The sequence below is a fragment of the Leptosomus discolor genome, chromosome Z (genome assembly GCF_034619465.1).
Source record: "Leptosomus discolor isolate bLepDis1 chromosome Z, bLepDis1.hap2, whole genome shotgun sequence".
Classification (NCBI taxonomy): domain Eukaryota; kingdom Metazoa; phylum Chordata; class Aves; order Leptosomiformes; family Leptosomidae; genus Leptosomus; species Leptosomus discolor.
The window spans coordinates 13069312-13093292 of record NC_141419.1 but is presented as its reverse complement, the minus strand read 5'-3'; the positions used below and the strand labels follow the sequence as shown (position 1 = coordinate 13093292).

The following is a 23981-nucleotide window of genomic DNA, read 5'->3' as shown; positions in this document are numbered from 1 at the left end:
AACCATAAAACAGCCCAGGTTGGGAGAGACTGAAAGACCATCTGGCTTAGCCTTTTGTGGGAAAGGGAGCATAGCTGAGATTATCTAGCACCCTGTATGATTGCCTCTTGAAAACCTCCAGTGAGGTTTTCCTCCATCCCTGGGGAGGTTGTTCCAGTGAATGATTGTTCTCGCTGTGAAAAAATGTTGTCTACTGGAATACTGTGATGAGGTTGCCCTGAGCCTTCTCTTCTTCAGGGAAAAGAGGCCTAACTCAGTCTCTCTTCATTGGGCGGGTTGTCCATCCCATTGATCATCTTGTGGCCCTCCTTTGGACCCTCTCCAGTCTGTCTGCATCTTTCTTGAGTTGCAGGACTCACAACTGGACACGGTACTCCAGGCGCAGCCTGACACCTGGGTGGAGTGGGATGATCACGTCTCTACCCCTTCTGGCAGTGCCCCTGTGAATGCAGCCGAGGATTCGATCTGCCGTTGTTGATGTAGTGGCACACTGCTGACTCTGCTGGTTTATCTCATTGTCCACCAGGACTCCTCAGGTCCCTCTCAGCAAGGCTGCTCCCCAGACACATAGATCTCGGACTGTACTGGGCTTTCTGGTTGTGTCATCCCAGATGCAGGACTTTGCACTTTCTTAAGCTTCATACCGTTCCTGCTAGCCCACTCTTCCAGCCTGCCTGGGTCTCTCTGTAAGATAGCTCTCCCTTCTGACGTGTCCACACCATCACCCAGTTTGGTGTCATCGCAAGCTTGGTGAGGGTACTTTCAGTCCCATCATCCAGCTCGTTTAGGAAGATGTTGAACAGCATGGGGCCTAGTATTGATCCCTGGGGGACCCCATGTGTGACAAGCTGCCAGCCAAATAATCAATCACCACCCTCTGCATGTGGCCTGTGAGCCAATTTCCTACATATCTGGCAGACAACCATCCAGGCTATATCTTGCCATCTCTTAGTTCAGACAGGAAAAGGCATATTTTTGACCTGAGGGCACAAGTAAGAATCATGTAAAAATGGGAAGTTTCTTGCTAAAAGCTTAGGGAGTTCCAGAATTCACTTCCTGCGAAGCTGATCGTTCAATAAAATGCAAGCTGTTTTAAGAGCTGTTTTTCAGCCAGTTTAGCTATTTTTCGCTGCTTATTGGTGGCTCTTGCAAAAATGAGATAGGTAATCAATCATCTTTTCAGCTATATATACCAGGTACAATTGGAAGAAATCTTTTGGCTATGTTGGATATTATGCTGTTGTCACATCTGTCTCTTTTAAAGCTTATGGCGTTGTTTGTTGCAGCAGTTGAACTTTTAGAACCTTTCCTTAGTGAAGTTATTTAAATGTATTCCTTTTTGACTGTATGCTTATCTTGCTCTTTCATCTTTGCATTGTCTTTTTATTAAGATGTACTGAGGTTTTTGGTTGATCTGTTTTGTTCTAGCCCAGAGTTGATGTAAACTCTGCTGAAAGTATTCTGACAGCTTCTTTTGGAGGTGTGTGCGAGTCCCACGGTTAACAGGTTGGCACAGCTGGTGTACCGAGGCATGCCTGTGGTAGTGACTTGCCACGTTAGTTGGCTGGTTCCTAGTCTTGAAGTGCAGCATGGTTCAGTTTTCCACATGTGATTTCTAAGAGGTTTTGAAACAGTCAAATGAGAAAAGCAGAATTACTCTTCATTAGGCTTACATGGGTATGCTTGCATGCATTGTACTGCCTCTTAGGAAAATGCACAGGGAGGCAAAAGAGATTAAAAACTGCTCCCTCCCTCCCTTTCCTGGAAGAGTGTGTAACACTCGATTTCGTGCATACTAGACAAAGAACACTTACCTAAGTTAGTTTCACCTGTTGTTTCATTATCTTAAAGGTGCATCCAGTGTAGTAGTTGATACATATTTGCAGAGCTTTTTCTGGCAGGAAGTTCTTTGTGATACGGAGAACTGCAAAGACCTGGTCAAAAATCAGATAACTACTGGATAGTAACTAGGAAGACAGGAGAAGGATGTGAATTTAGTAAAGTCTGAGTGAAACTTAGCTTATTATAATCTCTACAAATAATGTGCATAAAGGAATAATCGCAGCCTTACATATCTGACAGAGATGGGGGATAAAGTGTTATGAAGCAGAGTCTGTATGAAGTGGTAAAACCAAGAATGCATTTTAGGCTGAGAGAGACTGTAAGACTGAAATGAAACTTGAAACAGTGAATAGGAATATCAAGTCTTCAGATGGAAAGCTTGAGGGGGAATGGTCGGTCTTAACAGGCTAAGAAGAAACAAGTAAGAATACAGGATATTTTGTTCTGTTTTTTTTTTTTTTTCACTCCTCTATTTTCATGAAACTGTATTTGAGATTTCTGTGTGCCATTTGAAACAGGATTCTCCCAGTTAAAGATGATTATCTTTGCTTTCTTTTGCCTCTAATGGGAAGAGAGCTCAGGTAGTCTCAGGAGGTGATAACAAGGATCTGTAATGTGTGAAAGGTACTAAGGCAGTAACTGAATTGGTAGGAGGGGAACTCTGACAATTCCTAGAAGTTCTCAGTTCTTCTTAGGGGTTTTGTTGAAGCAGCAAGGTATGGCTAAGTGGATATGGCATTTGATGATTGTTTTTCATGTGCACCATAACTTTTTCTACATGGAAATAGAGAGGTCCGCAACTATTACCAACATCTGCATTTATATGCAGTTGCTGAAAAACACTTTTACTCCCCTTTAGCACTTTCTCCTGCATTCCCTTCTCCATAACCTGCTGTGTTCCTAAGTAAAACTTGCAGCATACTATAACAGCAGAATGCTTTAGTGGAACAGCGAAGCTTCGTAGTATTTTTTTTTTCCCACATGTAAAAAGGAAATATGTAAATAAAGGGATTTGGTTGAACAATTTGACATGCTTCCACACACAGTAGAAACTGCCTCCTTCCAGATGGTGAATTCACCATCTGCTACCTCTTTGTGAACAGCCTGTGCCTTGCACAGACCTTGTGGTGTGTCCATGTTGGGGACCAAAAGTCTGTTACTGTACTGCGAGCTTGCTAAAGGGATGCAGTGTAGATGCATTCCTGTTCAGAGTAGAAGATGCTGGCTGGGCCTAGTGAGGCTGGTGTGACTGGGTGTCTGGTACCCAGCATCTTCCATGGAGCAGAGATAATTAAGGAGCTCTTGTTTGCAAGCCAGAAGTAACAGCTCTAACTGCAGTGCAGCTCATTTCATGAGGTTCATGGCTTGGCTGTACTGTAGGGACCATTTTCTGGGCAGCTGCGTGTTGCTTGTGTGGCTGTTTGTGATGTTGTGCCTGTGTTCTGTCTGTTTGCTATAATTAAGATTGTGATACATGGGGCTGGAGTTTTGAACATGCTGCTTTTGATTTAAACTGGCAGATGGGAGTATTTTCTTGCACAGCTTCCAACTGGTTTGTGAAACATGGAAACCTATTATTCGTATTCTCTTAGAGGCAAAATAAAGGTCACAATTTAGGTAACAAGTTTTTTAGAGCAGTGAAACAGGTGGTCATGGAAACAACCACCTAAATTGTGAGTAAGGCATTTTATAGCTGAATCACGCCATAACATTCTGTTGCAAGGCTACTTGCCTTTTGTCTTTTAATGCATCTCATAATAGCTATTGTATTGTTAGGGCACTAGCTGTGATTCAGAATGTCATTTAATTATGTTTGCTCAAAATACTGTGAAAACAGTGGGTCGTCAGCATTTAAAAATTTACAAAGTCGATGTTAGAAATACAAAAGTGTTCCTAGGTAGGACTAGGCGAGCAAGCAGAGGTGACTGACTGGATATGATAGGGATCTTGTCTTTGCAAATGATGGAGGACATACATCTAAGTGGTAGGGAGTTACGGTTTTGAGTGCATGCATTTGGTAAGTCACAGCCACAGGGGCAACTTTATGTTTTCAAGCAGCTAGGCAGGTTTTTTATTTGATACCTTATCCAAACCTCAGTTTGTTTAATGAGACTTGTAAAAGGGAGTCCTACCTACAGTGCACTACGTCTGTTTGGAAGCTGTATTTGGTGTAAATCAAGAGATCTGGTTAAGGATTGCTACTGACTGTGAGTACATTAAACTTGAAGCTATTATGATTGCAAAGTGCTGAAGTTGTTGATCTTGACCTATACAACTCGAAATGGTGCAGAGCCTCTGAAGAGGGACAGGCTGTTTCTTGTGATGTAATTTTTCAGAAACCCTGAACTCAAGCTTCATTGAGATACCTGATTGAGGGTTAAAAGCCAGAGGTTCTGAGATTTATTTTATTTCAGAGTTTATGATAGCTTGGTCATACCCTTCAGAGTGTTCTACACTCTCTGATGAAATTACAACAAGTAGGGCAGGTTCTGTAGTCATTTCTATTGTACTTTCTTTGGATAGCATTGTGTATTGGATGGATCGTCCTTTATAACTGATAATACAGCGTGAGTGATCTTAACATTTTTCACTAGTATGAGTTTGTGCTCAGTAGGTTAGCCAATATTCACAGAAAAATTAATCTGTGGATGTATTTCAAAGCAAAAAAACATCCCACAATCTTTTAACAGAAGTGTTAAAAAAAAAGACAATGCCACTCCTTAATTGAGCACTTGATATCCTTAAATTGGATGGAGTACTGCAATTTTGTAAAACATTCTTTACTATTTGGTATCAAACTACTTGAAGATAATGATGGGAAGTTGCAGAGTGCATCTTCATGTAATATCGAAAACAGGAGGTAGCTGGATGTAATACAACACCTGCACTTCTAAAAATGAAGTCTTTCAACCCTCTTATTCTGTATATTGCTTGAATAAAGTGGCTCTGTCTAGTGATGAAACTCTGCTTTCTGGAAAAATGCAGTTATTTCTTGAAAAACATTTTGCATACCGTAATGGTGTCCTAAAAGCTTGTACTTAAGTGTGTATCCTGTTTTTTAAAGATGTGTGCTATCTGCAGAGGCTTCCGGAGGATATCACTTGAGCTGTTTTCTGCTATCATTGCTCAATATTGACTGCTTTACTGCCATTTGTATCTTCATATTAGTTGGTAGTTAAATTCATTGTTACTACTTATTTCCATAGCTAGTGGTATAGAGTAATTTGTCCATTACAGTAACGCACAGCGATCTGTAAAATACAGTGTATTTTCTGTCAGCTGTTATTATTTCAGATATGTGCTCAATGACACTAAATTTAATTGTACTCAGAAGTTAATTAGGTATTTTTATTTCAGAAAGCAAACTTCTTCTGAAATGGGAAAGCAAATAATTTTTCCTTCTACTTTACCAGGTGATAAATGTCTTCTGTTAGGCTTGATATAAAACTGTTGAATGGGAGAGAATATATATGGCCTGTTCAGCATTAGCAGAAGTGACCTTCAATATATATATAATTGTCACTGGCGAGGAGGGTTCCCTCTTTGTTCAAAGCTTTGGTCTTAAAATTGGAGCACCCAAGCTTGTGCTATCATTGTAAGAAATCTCAGTCCCTTACAGAAAAGTTGAATGTTTTGTTTGGAAGTAATCCTGCCTTTTTGTTTTCCTAGTCTATTTTTTATCAGTAATTTGCATTCTTTTTAACACTACTACCTTCCCAGTTTCAAAAGTGTGCCTTTAAGTTTGGCATCCAAACACAGTGTGTCTCTCAATAGAGTTAAGATTATTTTTCTCAAGAGGGTGATAAATAGGAGCAAATAAAAGCTTAGTGAACTTATTGTTAGTTTAAAATAGGCTTCACGGAATGTTTGTTTCAAAGAATTTCTTGATCAGAAAAGTTTCTTGCATCTCTGGGGAGTTCCTAGTTCGTGAAAGTTGGTCTATCCAGAACAGCTGGGGAATGAACAAACTCTAGTTTCAGCTGTGCTGTGCATGCTGACAAGCAGAGTATTTCATCCTTCAAAACAGACGATCTTGATTTTGTTCCATTTCCTAAAGGACCCTCCTGGTAGGGGTAGTGTGATCCACTTTTTTTGCAGATGCTTTAGGCGACAGGTTAACGAGGCTGCGTTGCTCTGGAATGGGATGAGACAGGATCTCACTAATATAACTCAGCCTGCAGCAGCCTTAAGTGCTCTATGTTGTACAGACACAACAGTGCTTTTTCTGGTTTAACTTGTTTTGATCAGGATGAGGAAGAAAAGCGTAGGAGAGTTATAGTAGCGAGCACCCAGCTTTGCCAGTGTAAACGGGGTAGTGCTGGTGCTGCTTCTGCTGGCATACATGATGGTTATCGGTTTAGTCTTACCTGACTTTCATTCTGGTAAAAGCTCTCAAAACTTTTGTTACCATTTTGTAGAAAAAAAATTGCTTCTTGTCAGGTTTTTAAAGTAGCCCAGCTGTTAACTTTTTTTGGAACTGTAATCTGGTCAGTTTTTTATATTCTTGCATATATTAGTTCAAAAGGTCATTTACTTATGTCTTCCAAAATGCATTTTTGTGACTCTTGCAAGATATATGAGAACTGTTAGACCTAAAAGGGTGGTGGTCTGAAGTGGTAAGGATCTAAATTGTCTAAAACAGTGGCTGTATGGAAGCTGATGTTTTCTTTGAATTAAGCATAGTTAGTTGATGGATGCAGAGCTAATAAATTGTTACAGTATGTAGCTCCGGAACATGCTGTGGCTTTGTGAATGTGATGAGAACAATGCTTGGCTTTATATTTGAATGGTGCGCTCTATTACTGGTTTTTGGAGGTTTTTTTTAAACCTAACACTTGATCATTGGGAGTAGAATTGAGTGTTCTGATAGAAGCTGTGTAAATAAACTGAGGTAAGATGAATGAATGTTGCTTGAATCTTAGCAGTCTAACCTTTACTTTAGACTGAAGTGTTCCTTTGTCATATTTTGAGGTCTGTGATTTGCAATGCATCTGCGCTTGCTTTTAATAGATGAGGTATGCATTCTGATTCGGAAGGACTGTTTTGGGGCTGTATAGTGGTCTGGTGACTGCTGTCACTCCAATGCAGTGCAGGCTTTGCTACAGCAGTATCTGTGTCAGGTGAGAAACAGGTTGTTACAATTCACTTCTTAATTTATGCTTTTGGAAAATCCAGCCTGAACTGAAGCCTGTGTAGGCTGAAAAGTACAACAGCCTTCCAAGTCAGATCAGTCACCTCTGGTTCTGTTTATTTAAAATAAGCAAATTAGGAAGGAGAGAAAAGCTGGTGATATGTGTAGAACCTCTGCACCTTGGGATGATTTGATGGGAGAAGCAGGTTATCCAAAAAACTGATGCTGTCTTAAAAATATTGTTTATTGGAAATAAGTAAACTGGGAGGTTGAACACATGAAGATGTGATAACTTTGATGTAACTCCAAATCTTTGTTTTAGTTTTGACTGAAAGCTTTTATCAGTTTCATAGGTCTATTCTGTGAGAACAAACAAAACCCGTAAGTTCTAAGGACAGCCACTGTTATTCTTTTTTCAGGTGGTATCATGGAAAACTCGACAGAACAATTGCAGAAGAACGTCTTCGACAAGCGGGAAAACCTGGAAGTTACCTTATTCGAGAGAGTGATCGGAGACCAGGTTCATTTGTGCTTTCATTCCTTAGTAAAACAAATGTCAATCATTTTAGGTGAGAATTAAATGTTTTATTTTAAAATACTGTAGTCTGTTTGGTTTTGATTTTAGAACACGATAGTGTACAAATGGAAAACATTCATTGTATTATAATTTAATATTTTTTATTCTTTATTCTTGCATGGTACAGCTTTTTACTTGTGTTTAATTATTTTAAAATGTGCTGCTTAAAAGTTATTTTATAGGCTAAAGAGCAAAAACGTGAGGAAACCTACAACATCTGGATAAAGAAGGCTGTCTAAAGCGTTTGTGAATAGACTTAAAGCATATAGGTTCCATTCATCAGTCAAGGAGATTATTTTGAATCTGTTCCATAGTAGCCATTGTTGCTCACAGGACATATTTGACATGCTAGCACATCTGGTTGCTTGCTGAATTTTGAGGGGAACCCCCAAAAAAAAAAAGGAAAAAAAAAAAAACACACCATAAAAACCCCAAGAAGAAGCAAAGAGATTATGGATTTAATATTCTGAAGGTTTGCTGGAAACATCTTTCACTGTGTGTTAGAACTATGTGTTGTTCTAAGTACAAGTAGCTCTTTATCCAAAGTTGTAACTAGAATTATTTTACCATTGCCAAACTGTATATGTTAGTAAGCCCATTTATTATTTAGTGTAAATGAGACCTATTCCGAGAAGAGCTTGAAGGTTTGTCAGCCAGCACAGTGCTGCAGTGTAATGTTCATCTTTACAAAGTAGGAAAGCAAATGTTTCTTCAGCAGTAAAAGAAATCTTTGTCAGTTGTCTTGATAGCAACAAATTCAAACCAAATTCTTCAACATTTCAAAGTGGGAATTAACCAGGTTACCAACATATGAGCCACTATGTGCATCATTTGCAAATGCAGGTAGGTTTTGGTTGCATCTGTTGTGTGATGAAGTGTGGTTCAGAGGTCCTCATCTACCACTGACACGAAGGCATAATTCTCTTAAGTGCAGACGATATAGCACACAAATAGTGTGTGCATTTGCATCTTACCATCTGAGCTATCGGTTTCACCTTCTCAGCTGTGCTGATGCTCGTTTGGGAATTGGTTACTGCTTAGCAGTAGCAGAGAAGTAAACTGTGCTAATGCCTGCTTTCTAGCACTGTTTTGGAGTCCAGGATTATTTTGAAGACAGTATCAGGCAGTTAACTATTGGTTCATGACCACCGTAAAAGTGTTTCTGGCATCTCAGGTAGAAAATAGTCTTAATGATTTATGATTCCCTAAGGAAAGGATCCTTACAATATTTTCAAACCTTAAAGAATCTTTCATTCTGAGATCCATAAAACACACAGAGGTAAATATCCAAAGGGAACTAATTTGTTAGTTAATACTGTTCTTCAGAAATTGGATGTGGTTTTAGTTTTATTCTTTGACTGCCAAGTGTATGTTTTTGTTTGTTGTTAGATAGGCAAGTGTTACACTCAGGTACGTTGTCAGCCTCAAGAATGACAGCCTTAAAGTAGTGTCAAGCAAGTACAGGGATGGATCTCCTGTGCCCCACAGAGTAGAAGTGCTGTTTCCACCAAACCTTGGTCTTTGCCAATTGATGCCTACCAGGAATGGTTGAAACTTCCATTGCTAAAAAATGTCCCTCATATTTTGTTTCCTAAAAGTGTTATTTTTCACATTAAACTTCTAAATTTCTGTGCAAATCCCAACATTTTAGTTTAAAGTTACTTCTAATTCTTTTGGTGCTTCCTGAAAGTTACATACAGTCATATATGCTCATGCAGTGTATGATTGATTTATAGCATATGAATGTGTCGAAACTAAACCTTTTTTCACTAAAGTGTTACCTTTTTTTTGGTGAGTCAGTGATACAAAATACTTTGAAGGAAAATATTTATCTTTTAATCTTGTCCTTCAGAATTTTCTGTATTTGGTATCTCAGTGTTCTGAAGTAAGGTTTCATTTAAGCTTGATGAAATAATAATCTAAAACACTAAATTTCATTTAGAAACTAATCTCTATTGAATAATTTACCAAGGGTTTTTAACAGAAAATATGCCAAAATATCTGGCCTGTGTCCTTGAAGTTATGTTGTTTTCTGACTCCCCTTGCAGTGCGATATGCTTAACTTTAGATTTCATCTCTGGAGATTCATCTTCATATACATGTTACAGCACTGTTCGGGAGAAATAATTTAGTTCAAAGAACTGAATGAGGGGGAAGTTTTTTGGGCAGGAATGTATCAGAATACTGACCTGCTAAAGAAAAAGAGTAAAAATGGAAGAAATCAATAAATATTGTATTCATTTGCGATGAAGGATAAGTTTATTGGCAATTTACTGTTTGGTGTGTTTGGTGTACCCATGTCCTCCTTTGGGTTTTTTAAGTTGTTCACGAGCTTTGTGAAGGGGTCAGACATGAAGTAGAACACTAAGAAGAATCAAATGTGTTTATTCTTGATGCTGTAATTTATTTTGAAATATCCTTAAGATAATCTGTATCTCTTCTGGAAGCTGGAGAGATAATTAACATGAGCTTTTAGATTTTAGAGGGGTTTTTAAACAGCAGAATTTGCTTAGCTTGGTAATAATTTTTCTCACTTTCTTATGTTTTTGTAAGAATGTAAATGAGCTGCTACACATGACTCCTGTGTGATCTGTGTTGCTGGAGAAATTCAGGTCTGCTTGATGCCATCTAGTTACATAGTGTGAGAATTTCTTTGAATTATCTGGTGAAAAATACTAAAGTTGTTTCAGATTAAGTACTTCTTCACTTTTGCGAATGACTCTTAAGTAACAGGAATGTTTTAAATTCTGTTAACTCTTTTACTTAAATAGCTTTTTTACCTAAATAAACAATTTCTGACTGCTTTTAGAACTTGTATTGATTAGCAGTGTGAACAGACGTGGTACTTCCCGTTTTTGATATGAAAGTGCGTTAACAAAACTGTACTTTCAGAAAAACACAACCCTTAAAGAATACAATGAACAGTTTTGTAAGTTTTTTTCATGGTGTTAAACTACTGAAATGGTTTTGTAAGCTTTTTCCCCATTAGTTAGCAAATTTTTAAATTGAGAATAAGGAGATATTTTGATTATTCCAAAGTAATTTCTTGACTTTTAATATGGATGCTAAACTAATGGTGAGAAAGTGCCAAATTTTTGAAAGTGTTTGTTTTCTGCATTGTATAATCAAGTGCAGTTATTTCCTGTTAAGAGATTTTACTATTTTGTTAAATTTATATAAGCCTGTCATAAAAAGTGTATGTCCTGCATGATAATAATAAGTAATAATGCTGTTGTGTCGTCTAGTGCATTATTTCAGTTTTCCATAACACTCACAATTACATTTTTCTGTTTAGTTTCATTTAGTTCTGACAAATGTGCTGGCTTTTTTTGTGAATCAGCACTTCCTTTAGAGCCTTAAAATACTGATTATCATATGATATATATCTGCAATTTTTGATGAAATATTCATTAGCGAAGATTTGCTTACATGTTTATAGAGAGCTTATAATACTGCGTTTTGCTGAATGTGGACACTGCTTTAAAAATTAAACATTATCCTAACTTCCTTTTTCTTAAAAAAAAAAAAAAATGGTAGCGAAAAATTTTCTTATGTCAAGTTTCTTTTTTTTAACAGAATTATTGCCATGTGTGGAGACTATTACATTGGTGGACGTCGTTTTGCTTCACTTTCGGACCTAATTGGTTATTACAGTCATGTGTCCTGTTTGCTGAAAGGGGAAAAGCTCTTATTTCCTGTAGCACCTCCAGAGGCAAGTAGTAAAATTTTTACAGTAAAATTTTCTCTCTAAGTGTGTTTTACTTAAATGTTAGTAACTTTAATCACCATTCATAAGTTTTCTTTGAAAAAAGCATTGTAGAAAGTTTCCTGTAGTTCTACGTGGGCTCAGCATATGTTGATGTGTAAGGAATATAAAAATGCATTCTTACTGATATGAAGTAATGATTAAAAAAAAAGAAACAAACCGCTATTTATTGAAAATGTGTAATGTGGGAGCTAGATGTCAGGTATTGCAGTTATCTCCAAATGTAGCAGTAGCATTGTAAGTAAACCGAGATAAAGAAGAAAATGCGCGGTTCTTGGCTAGTAAAGAGTACCATTGCAATGTAACATCTAACAATGGTTTCAAAATATGCATCCTGGAAATAGCCAAGGTTTCTGAAAATGGGGCTTCTTTCACTTCCCATCCTTAAAACAGTATGAGTAGTTAAAATTAAACAAAGCACTGCATAATGCGCTCCCCAAACAAAACTCAAAACGTAAATAAAGGTGTTTCTGAATGTTAAACGTTGTCAAACTTCCACTCTAAGTGGAAGAAAGTTTAAAAGTATAGTTTTATGGGAAGTATCTTCTGGTAATTTATTTTGAAGATTATCGATAAACTTACGTTATCTGTCATGCTAGAAGATGAAACAAAATAAGAGCTCTCGTAGCTAACTATGACTTACACTTCTCTAGCTCTCAGTGGTTTTGAGCTTTGAAAATTTAAAACTGGCAAGGGGGATATAAGTGACTGTTACCAGACTATTAACAGCCTTAGAATAGCTGGGAAGAGGGATTCTGCGCTAGAAAGTGGGACAAGTATTATCTTTGCTCTGTTCTATTAAATTGTAGCCTGTGGAGGACAGAAGGAGAGTTCGAGCAATTCTACCTTACACCAAAGTGCCAGAAACTGATGAAATAAGGTATGTTTTAATAATGGTAGCAGCTGTGAAATTCTCAAGAGTATTTATCAATATTAATGATTTAAGTATGTGTTCATAATCAAGTCCTATCCAGTTGCATCTTAAACCTTACACACTTACGTTAGAGGATGATACCTCTCTGGTTTCTTTTGTTGGAAATGACAGTAAGATTTTCTATTCTCTGTATTAATTGTAAGGGAAGTTACATTAGGTTTATAGAAGTAAAATTAGTAACGTTACAATTTTGAAGTACATTTTCTAAAGCCCTACATTTTTCTCCAAGAGGGTAAATTGAATGAAAGAAATACGGAAGAATTCTCTGCAGAAGTGCCTCATGTCAGTGTGTGAAATAAATGAGCTAGGCTTTCTACCTGAACTGACACAGAACTAATAGCAGATAGCTAGTTCAAGCCAAAGCAATTGTGACCACTAGAAAGAGAATGTGAGCATTGACTACTCACAAATGGAAGAACCGAGTATTTAATGCCTTCTTTGAAATAAGAAAAAAGGAGCAATGTTAAAAAAGCTTTCCCTTTGATGTTCTAGTATTCAGTCTCTTACTGGTGCTTAGAAACTTGGTGACAGTTTTTTGAAGTTCTCTTTACTTCTCTGTCCATAAAATGAAGCAAGGATGTTTCTCCTTTCCTTCTCATCCCTCCCTCCTTTTGGACAGAGTCTATATTGAGCAAACAATACTTTAAAATGTGTATTCTCCCATAATTTTAAGATCTTAAAAAAAATATTGAACATCCAGGCTTATCTCTTGTATTCTCATACTTTTCTGTTAACAGTTTCTCACTTCTTTTCTAACATTGCTATCTCAATAATTTCTTAGGGATTGCCTGTACTCCCTACCTTGTTTTCAGTTTCATGAGATGCTATGTGGAAAGGAAACAAACCCAACAGGCCTACATTCAATAGAAGAGCGTTGCTGGTGGAATTGATACTGCTTTCTTGAGATGCCAGAATTATTTTTTTATTTTTCAGATGGGAAAGTAGGAGGACTTGAAAGAGATTTGTAATTATTTCTAATCTCTCTGATGAGACAGATTTGGTTTTATAAGTTGATTTAACACACCAAATGAATTGGGAATTAGCTTGTTTTGGGGACTGTTAGGCTAAGATATAGAGAAAGGTCTATGAGAGCTTTATAACCTCATTGGGATGGAAATTTATCACAAGGCTTACAGTTGAGTCCTACCTGGCCTCTTTAAAGCATGCTGTAAGTGTATTTGTCTTTGAGATCATGTTTTTTCTAAGCAGATGAGAAGGTGGAAAGACAGGGAAGGGACTGTCTAATTGCGTATTGCAAGTAAGCCTTCCTACTAAGTGTAAGAATAAAATTGATTTAGCCCGTTAAGCATCTTGCTGCACCTACCAACTTAAAAGCAAAAAGCATTTATCCACATGGCTGAAATAGTTCTATTCATGATATAGCCGGGACCGAAGTTCTCTGTTTGTTCTAGGTCAAGTTACTATGCTCTTGGAGACTTTGTGCATTTCAGAGAATCTTGACTTAAAATTTTAATATTATAGTTAATATTCAGACAGTTTGAAATATTATAGGGTTAATTTCAGCCTGTGTTCAGTGCAGTAACTTAATACATAGTTCTTTGTAATAGAGCTGACGGAGGGTGCTGTAGCTGTCTGTCCCCTATGCTTAGGATTTAAATTTGTTAGCAGCTGAATTTATTCTTGTTTTTTCAATAGTGCGGTGGTTTTTGTTGTGGGTTTGGGTTGTTTTTTTTACATTTTTGCTGTTTGCTTTGTACTTGAGCATTAGCCTTTTCTGTTAGTCAACTTCAAATGAGAGAAATGCCATAGAAATTTGCTATGTAGTTTTGGACTGAAATAGTAGTTGATGAGCTTCGGTATTTAATTGCTATCTCCTGTACCCTGATACATCATCAAACTTGACTGAAAAGTCTTGCTGTGCTACAGTGAAAGGTTTTCATATGACCTGAGTTTGGGATAACACTTAAGGAGTAACTTACACTAACCTTCCAGAAATGAAACTCCTTTAGACATGTTAATGCTTCTTATTTATACTTTTCTTGTACCTAATTGCATGGCTTCTCTGGTAGCTGTTTTGTACCCTTTTTGTAGCACCTGTCTTCCTATGTGAGAACGTAAAGGATATTCCACAGGCTTTTGTTGTACGAGGTTAGTTTTTGATGAAGGGAATAGTGTTTTCTTATAGACTATTAAGGGTTTTACTTGTGTTTAGTATTTGATCCCTCTTCATAAAAGAACAGTAATATTATCTTTTAATGTGGTGGTGGTGTTATTTTTGATTTATACATGCTTAGCACATTTTGCAGTCGACAGAACTGAAGTATGTATTAGATACTAAACATAAATCAAAGTATAAATGCTTTATATATATATATAGTAGCCATTTAACTGTGAGAACAAATACACATGATGTGCTTGGGGTATCAGTTCATGCATTTTTAACAAACAGGTTTTCTTAGGTATTTTGTGGAAATTACACTCAAGAATTCATTGTGTTAATTGAACTTCAGATTGTATTGTATCTCTGACTTAAATCTTGCTGTAACGCTCTTCAGTTTCCTTAAAGGAGACATGTTTATTGTCCATAATGAATTGGAAGATGGCTGGATGTGGGTTACAAACCTACGGACAGATGAACAAGGTCTTATTGTAGAAGACCTGGTAGAAGAAGTGGTAAGTAGTTTTTATATTCTAATTTTTTAAATCAATGATATTCCTTTTGTGTAATAATATTGAAATAAACCAAAAGTAATTGAATCTGCTAGTTTTGAATTAGTATAACAAACCTGAAAGCCTAATTCAGTATCAAAAGAAGTGCTTATTCACGTGGTTGTCCAAAGAGAGGTGCAAATGAATGGTACTGTGAATTTACTAGGCAGTTTCCTAAACTTGCCTGTCCTGGTGAAGAATTTGCTACTCATTTAATTGCATTTCTAGTTTACATTTGCCATGAAACAGCCACAAACTGTACAGAATGTAATTTTGCATTGTGGTAGTTCTGTCTTCTTTTTTCAAGGATGACATCTGAGTTAAAAATGTATGGATGAGTTAATTATACCTGGAAGGGCTTGTGTGGACTCAGGAGGCTAACCAGGTGACCTACGGATAATTCAGTTACTGTGGGGGAACAGGTGGTTTAAGATTCTTCAGAATGAAAGGAAAAAAAAAAAAAAAAAAGTGGTTTTTTTTTTTCTTTTACCAAACTCAGCATTGCTTTGGAGTCAAATATTATCAAATATTTTTGATAATGTTTTCATGAACAGTACATGTGTTTTGCTAATAGTGTATTAGCTGCAGGTGCTTCTCACAAATCTGTGTCAGGATGTGAATGGATGAATTAAGTGGCAGTACGACACTATTGAGCTGTTGACTGATACCATCAGTGGTTAAGTTAACCTTAGGAAAGCTGAGATTTAAAAAAGTTACCACCTCTGAAGAAGGACTTGAAACATGGCAGAAGCAGTCCTCTAAAATAACATGTTCTGGCTGAATTTCCACTTAACAAATGAGGAGGAAAACTTCTTTTCATAGAACTGGAATAAGCCCTTTAGTTCAAAAGTGTCTGAGACTTCTTAATTATTTTTTTTTTCTACAGAAGATCTTAACCTGTGAAGTTTATTTTTTTGTTAAACTGAGCTGTACTGTTGTCATGCACTTAATATGTTAATTTTCTTATTAGGGAAGAGAAGAAGATCCACATGAAGGCAAAATGTAAGGATTTTTGTTTTGTTATTAAAGCAAAAATAATTGTTTATAAATGTCAGCTGTGAGATTTCCCAACTTTTAGGAAGGTGAACTAAGGAGATTTATTTTTTCATCTCAAGACTTTTGTAAACTAGCTGCTGAAGATGTGTGGATAATTAACTTGAAAGAGTCCTGTCTTAGGTATGCCTACTGCTAATGGGTTTTGCAGTGTTAAAATCTTAGAAGAGTCCCTGTATGATTACTTTCAGCCAAAATACGCAAATGAAGTATTCCTTGAACATAGTGTTTGCCTTGGAGGCAACCTTTTTTTCAGATCTGCACAACTCTAAATGCTGGAGAGAGACAAGTTACCATTAGAAGAAAGATAGTGTGATAGTTACAGCTTGTCTCTGTTAGCTTCGTGTGGTAACACCTAAGCTTCAAAGAGAAAGCCTGAGTACTATTAATATTTGTTCTATTTGTTTAAATACTTAATTTTTTTTTTTAAAGCTTGAATACAATCTAGAATCAACAATATATTGGTATGTCAAGATTATTTTCAGTAGTAAAGATGAGTGGCAAAAGAAAGTTCAAAAAAATTTCTAGTGGGTTGATTATTTCATCTGTCCTCCATTTGCTTGCCATATTTGCACCTGCTGCTTTTTCTCTGTTGCCCAGCTTGTGGTCTCCACAAAGCTGATCGCTGAAGAAGGCATTCCTTGTATCTTAATAGGAGAAATAAAATCACTGGTGTATTTGTTGTTTGTTTATTGTTTGATAGTGTTCTGCTAGTCAGTTTGGCAGTAAGGATGCCTTCAGATGTAGGAATTTTTTATTTGTTTGTTTGCAAAGTCATTTGCAGCAGATGCTTGGAGCTTTGATACTGTCTGTCCATTGTTAGTTCTGCTACTCAGAGGAATCCTGGAGGGGACCAGCGATTCCTTCGAACGTTCCAGTAGCCACAAGTTATTGTCTAAAGGTAGTATAGAAGAAAGTTAGAAGTGGAGCTCTTTTCTGGTACATGAAAAGGCCATATTTTTAGCTTTCCTTTGAAGGACAAAAGTAGCATGTCAGGCTGTTCTGTATAGCCCTAACTGTCAGCCTGAGACTGGACAGAAGCTGCTGAACATTTTTAGGACACAACTCTGACACAGGACTCCGGGAGGGTACAAAGTGTGAGACCAAAGCAGTTTGTATTCAGTAGTCTAACAAAGCTAGGGTTTATTTCCACAGCTTCTGGCAAAATTCAGTTTGAGTTTTTCTGTATGGTGTTTAACCCCCTTGTTTGAGCTTGGATTTCATGATTCAAGTAAATTGCTGTTTGAGACTGGCTTCGAATAATGCCTATCAAGTTACCTACTGTTCAGACAATTCATTTTCATCTCTAAACACAGTTGGATTTGAACATCAACTCCAAGTGGTGGAAATTTTTATTGGAATTAATTTATTTATGTACCTGGTAATGTTAGTTTTTTCGTGCTGTTGGTAGAACAGAATCATTAAGTAGCATAATAATTGATTATCTCATCTATATGTATTAGGTCTTTTTAAATAAAGATCAATTCATAGGTGCCAGAGCCTTGGATGTCACCACAGCCAAAAAAGAGAGCTGGTAGTCTTGCTTTCTAATTTTTCTCTTCATCTTTGTTAAGATGGTTCCATGGGAAGATCTCCAAACAAGAGGCTTACAATTTGCTGATGACAGGTATGTGTATTTCTGATTGACATATAGTGGTAGTGAAATGGCACAACGTGATTCTATGGCAAACTGTGGCAAAACCTTCTTTTATGTGTGAACATACGTGAGTGTCTTATTCTGACCCAGTGATTGTTACCTCTGTAGAATACTACATTGGAAGAAGACTGTTGTGGCTATGAGTATTGAATATACTCTCAAGTACAGTTAATTTAATAATGTTTGATTGAAATAATTTTTTAAATTAAAATATATGCAATAAATTATTTCACTTAACTGGTGTCTTCATCAAAATTCTGTGGAGAATATACTTTTATATACCTGAAAGAAAATATATTACAAACTTTTTTAGCCCTTTCATAGAGAAAATCTTTCTTTAAATGAAAACATCAAGATTTCTGACGCATATTGTTAAATAGTATACTTTAAATATTAGAACAGAAATTGTCAATTTTTGAAAACATGTTGTCAAACTTTTTTTTTTATGCTTTTGTAAACAGGTGGCAAAGATGTGTCTAGGTTGCCAGCCACAGCTAGTACTTTACACTAATTTTGGCAGTTTAGTACTAGTTCATCTAGTTTGAGCTCACTGGTGGAACTTACCTTACAGACTTTGTATTTCTTCAAGTGTGCAGTTCTTGCGAATTTATATGGAAATAGATTTGATAAGGGCTTAAATGTAACACTAAAAAAAGTAACACTAGTATGATATCTTTTCAGTTGGTCAGGTGTGCAGTTTTCTTGTGAGGCCTTCAGATAATACACCTGGTGATTACTCACTTTATTTTCGGACCAGTGAAAATATTCAGCGTTTTAAAATATGTCCAACATCAAACAATCAGTTCATGATGGGAGGCAGATACTATAATAGGTAAGTTTTAATGGTAAAAGGAATTGTGCACATTATATTTGTGTAAAGAATTTGTATAACTTGCTTCTGATAATTTACTGTTATAAGAGTGTAGTTTCCTTAATAGTATACTAACCATTTTACCTAATTTCCTTAGTAGTTACTTGTAACTGAGCAAGTTCTTAAAGCTTTCAGAAGGCTAAGTGTAGCTTGCATCTTTCAAAGTATTGTCCTCCTTCTGCAAACCAGTTTCTTAACACTATAAATTATGGATTGTATGGAGCATATGTGGATCTGTAATTAAGAGAATGCTGTGATGTCTTGGAAGCTGCTGTTTGTATTCTTGTCTATTGGAAAAGGGAAAATAAAAATGTTAATTTGATCTGAGACATGCGGTAGAGTTTTCAAATAATAGAGATGGGTATTTACAGGAGCAAGGAAAAATACCTTAATTGTTGGAAAAAGTTATAAAATTGTATTTTAAGATGTGCATGATAGTTGGGTCAGAAATACAGATCATTTAGAGTGAGCAAACTTGGGATGCATTTGTTTTGCCATTGGTACAAAAAAAATAGTAATTTGTACAAAAAGAAAAAGAAATAACAAGAGATATGTTTCCTCTTTTGTGGGAGAGGTTGTCAGTACAGCTCCATCCTTGATAATCTTGTTTTTAGAGTTACTGATGCAAGACTACTCAGTAGTGAAAACCTGCCTCCCTCTTTCAGCGGGGGCTGTTGCCTGCCTTACAAAAGCAGCACTTTTCCACACTTGCTCACCTAGAACCAGGGCATTCTTCATCCCAATAGAGAATTTCTCTCACTTCCAGCTTGGCTTCTGAGTGGGTAGAGATCCAGCAGCTGGTGTGTCTGAGAAAATGTCGAGGTGTCCTAACTAAGAAGTTCAGTGGACTTTTTCATATGACATCAAATGGATGGTGGTGTGAGGCTAAACAGTTGGACCCTTATGAACCTATGTATATCCCACACCCAGGCTGCTTGAATACCTTCTACATTAATCAGTCTGGCCTCCAGACATCCTCATTGAAAACCAAGCTAGCTGCAGTGTCAGCCTTTCATGCAGGTAAATGCTCTTTTTGCCCATTCTCTGGTTACATGGCTTATTTAGAAGGATGGTAGACTAGAAGCCCCCACCCTAAGCGATGGCAAACTAGTTAGAAAATTCGTGGAACTCCTTAACAAGAGTCTCAAATAGTTTTGCAGCATTAAATAGTATACCTTCTGAAAGTTACTACATTAAGTTATACTTTAGATTTTAGAATACAGTGCTGGATTCACTTGAGGTGTGTATGTAAATTACACTTATCTGAAGAAGATTCTTTTCATGGTGTTGAATGGAAAACAGGATTATAAAGTTAAGCGATACTAAGTTATGACAAAATGCTTTTAGAATTTTCTTTAGTATTTTGGTACCAAGTTTGCGGAGATCTTCCTCAGTGTGAAAGAGAGTCTGAGTAGCTTTAAAAGGCTTCATTTTTATTTTGTACTTTGGAGAATTACTGTTATGCTCCTAGGCTCACATTCGGTCTAACTTAGAATATGCTGCAGGCTGGTGAACTTCCTGGAAGTTCAAACATAATGAAGTATGCAATGCAAGATAATAAGGCCGGAAAATGAAGATGCTAACTGCCCAAGTTCTGCAATGTAAGATCTACTGCAGAGGGCAATAAATAAGGAGCAGGAATGAGGGAATAACTTTGTGGGCCTTTTAATTCTTGTATTGGTTCATTTAGTGGGGAAACTGTAAGAAAGAAGTTTTTAAATACATGAAGACTAATGTGATTTTGTTGTATGGAGTATCAGAAGTGGCTGAAAAAAACCCAAACAGGGCATTGAATCCAGAACAGAGATATACGCAGCATGAATTTGTGCAAGGTGGTGAAAGTATTTATAAGCATTTCTTCATGCAGAGAGTTCTGTCTTTGTGGCTTATCTAAAAATGTAGTGTTTGTCTTCAAGGTGAAAATTTCAGATTTAAGGAGTGCTGCTTCTTGTTTAAATGCATGTTTGACAATTTGCATAACGATAACCTTTTTTATATTAAGCTGTTTCCATAAATGCCCTCAAGGTATCTCCTTTGAAGTATGATACTAGTATTAGACTAGATCTTTACAAAATCATCCTTGGTAGTACAGTATTTTTAATATTGTCTTACAGTTTTTGTGATTGTATTTGGGGTAAAAGATAAAACAAAAGCAACCTGCTCTTTGTTTGCAGAATATTTATTACAATTTATTGAGACTATAACTGTAGACCAAGATTTTCCATACAAAAGTAAGAAGCTGAAGAATAGCAAAGAATCACAAAATGAAAGAAGTTTGGTTTATTTCTTGAGTATTTTGAATATGCAGACATGGGACTGGAATCATGCTAACCTATATAAGCAACTGGATGTCAGTTTGTATTCCCGAAGAAGTTATTCTGGGTGATCATGGGGAAAAGAGGTCCTGAGTACATCTCGTGAATCTCATATTCTGTGCTGCGTAGGAAGACTTATTTTTTTTCTACCAATCTGTTCCTTTTACATGTGTTCCCATGATTCTGTATGTAGACTGGTTAAGATTTCTGTTGATGAGTGTGACCGACAGGCTGTTTGCAGTCTGTCATACAGAGGTCTGCTTTCATTATTTCATTCTGTCATATCAGCTCTGCAGAGCAGCCTACTTGCCCGTTTGAAGGTCTGAATATATAGCACCTATATTGCTTACATATTGGGGGAGTTATTTTCACTGTGTAACAAAGGATTATTTTCCTATGGACTTTAGTTAAGCATTTAACTTCTGTGATCTTTCTGTTTATTCCATGGGTAACAGATTACTCCATTAATCATCTTTCTACCTTTTCATGGAACAACCAGCAAAGCCTTTTCTTGGTCATTGAACTGACTCTGGCTGGGGTGGTGTTAATGTTCTTTACAGCAGCCAGTGTGGTGCAATGATTCAGGTTTGTGGGTAAAAGAGCATTGATAACACAACAATGTTTTGTCTCTTGCTGAGCAGTGCTTGTTCAGTGTTGAGGCTTTCTCTATTTCCCAGAGAACCAAATTGACCAAAGAGATACACTGAGCAATAAAAACCAGAGAGGATGTTTCGTCTTCCAAGGTGGGTGTTGCTCAGACTGAGCATCAGTCTGCTTGTGGGACATGGCGAGCGATTACTTTTGTATCACTGGTGTCCTCCCCCCACCTTCACTTACTAAACTGTCTTTATTTTAACCCACTGGTTTTGTCACTTGTTATTGCTGTTTTCTCCCCTGTGCTGAGGGCAGCGAATGAGCAGGCACTATGGGGTGTTTAGCTGCTGGCCTGGGACACCCCTCCACAGGTCTTTTAATGTCTCCCCTGCTTCCTCCTCCTTTTCGTGAGCTTTTATTGTTGACCGTGACATTACGTGGCAGGGAGACCTGCTGTGTCTGCTCCCAGCTCCTTGCCCACCCCTGTTCTACTCACAGGGTGCGTGGGAGCAGAGTGGGGAGAAGGGAAGGCCTCGAAACTGCAAGTATGTCTCAGCAATAATCAAAATAGTGGTGTGCTATCAAGACAGCGTTTCAGTTGCACATCTAAAACACAGCATTCTGTGGGCTGCTATGAAGATAATTAACTTCATTCCAGGCAGACCTTGTAACAGCCATGATTTTAGTAACTGTTGGCATGAGATCTTGGTTTGAAGATGTGCAGTTACTGATGTATGGCTTTTACAGTGAGGGTGATCTAACGCTGGAACAAGTTACACAGAAACGTATGGAGTCTCCATCCTTGGAGATGCTCACGATGTGACTGAACAAGGGCCAGAGCAGCCCACCCATCGTTGACCCTTCTTTGAGCTGAGGGATTGGGCTAGGTGGTCTCCAGAAGTGCCTTCTGTGCTCAGCATTTCTGTGAATAACTTCCATTATGTGTTTCACAGCGTTCTTATGTAAGGTAGGATTTATTAATGTTTCAATTCTGATTTTAGAATATGTGGTAGGAAAAGCACACCAGGCCATTTCTCTGTCCTTCTCTCTATCTGCCGTCTTTCCAAAGTTCAACCTACATAACAGGTAGCATTCAAAAAACCCTGTGAAGTTAGGGGTGGTTCTTTGTTTCTGGTGATTCTGTGTCAAAGGAGAAGAAACATTGGCCGAAGACTTTATAGAGTGAATAAGCTTTCAAGTTATCTTGAATTTGAGACAGGACAATTTGAAAATTTAGTAGACAACTGGAAGATAGTTTTGTTTCAACTGGTAGATTAATCTGTATCATGATGGCCTGAACAATATGGGTTTACCATTAATTCGTTGGCTTTATAATTTAACAGTGTATAGAATGGTGTTGCTTAGTTCTGCTTTCTGAATTCTTCATTATCAGCAAATATCAGCTGTTGTAGTAACTCTCAATTCACTCTTTAAGTATAAAAAAAAAATATATACTGTTTGTGATGGTAAGATACTTTCAAAATCATCCAAGTAGCTGAGATCTGGGGAACCTAACAAGGCCTGTGCTTAGCAGTTTAAAATTACTAAAGGAACTGTAAAGTAGTATTGAAACCCATCTGTATTTCTGTGTATCAAACCATGTTTAACAATTTTTTTCTTTTACATCCTTGCTTATTTATACAACCTTCGGTGCATTTTGTGTAAGTAGAATTTTTGTTGCTGTCAGACACTGAAGAAGGCTATGATTCATTTTCCTGTCCGTTAGATAAGTTTTGTGGTCAGTCTGATTTTGTGCTTGACGTTTTACGTGTTAGATAACTCTGATCACTTGCAGATTCACATTCTGTAGTGTAGTGTCTGGAGGTACTTGCTATCTTTGTGTTTGTAGTGTTTAGCTTGTTCAGGCATTTGAGCTGTCGTAGTGGTAAGACAATATAAAAGTGACCATCTGGATTGAGTTCACTTGTGGGACAAGAGGGCTGCAGAGCCAAGCACTTAGTCACTCCATCAAGGCGTAAAGTCTTAGTCTCTCTGGTACTCTTAACTACAGAAGGAGTTTTCAGATACAACTAAGTTTATTCTTCAGCCTGTTTTATGAAATTGGAAGAAATTAGTCACCTGCTTTTTGTATTGAGGATCTCCTGCTGGCATTTTAAAACAAGGAAGCAGAGGCATTGACAGTCAAGGTATTTTTGATTTGATGAGAATTATGTAATGCTGTTTTACTTATTACAAGATGTTGTCAGTAGCTATTCAATACACAGAATATAATGACTGAGTCGTTATTTTCTGTAGTGTAGCAAAGTTTAAATTGTTATGCACAAAATGACATACGCAAATTGCATCTCAGTAAAAATTGAAATTATTTTATTTCAGTAATACTGCAAGAGAAATGCATGTCATTCTATGTACTTGAAAACAAAAATGTTTGTGGGAAGATTATTTTGTCAAACATGCACTAGTTCATCGATTTAGAATGAAAGAAAAGTGAACAAAGATGTCTTGCTATAGCTTTATTTAAAAGTTTTTGAGATTATTTTTACAGTATCTCAGATATTTTTCCTGTGCTGGACACTACTGTATCCAGTTGTAACAGGCCAAAAATTTCAT

General features: G+C 37.0%; 1 protein-coding gene across 1 annotated transcript in view; it reads left to right on the top strand.

The window, feature by feature from the left end:
• The window catches only part of RASA1 (RAS p21 protein activator 1), a 63222-nt gene that overhangs the window by 8016 nt on the left and 31225 nt on the right, over positions 1 to 23981 (top strand). The window contains exons 2-8 of the mRNA XM_086478968.1: positions 7393 to 7542; positions 11127 to 11262; positions 12126 to 12196; positions 14767 to 14884; positions 15891 to 15922; positions 17548 to 17600; positions 18312 to 18462. Coding sequence (XP_086335094.1) covers positions 7393 to 7542; positions 11127 to 11262; positions 12126 to 12196; positions 14767 to 14884; positions 15891 to 15922; positions 17548 to 17600; positions 18312 to 18462 — 711 coding nt within the window. The remainder of the gene's footprint in view (positions 1 to 7392; positions 7543 to 11126; positions 11263 to 12125; positions 12197 to 14766; positions 14885 to 15890; positions 15923 to 17547; positions 17601 to 18311; positions 18463 to 23981) is intronic.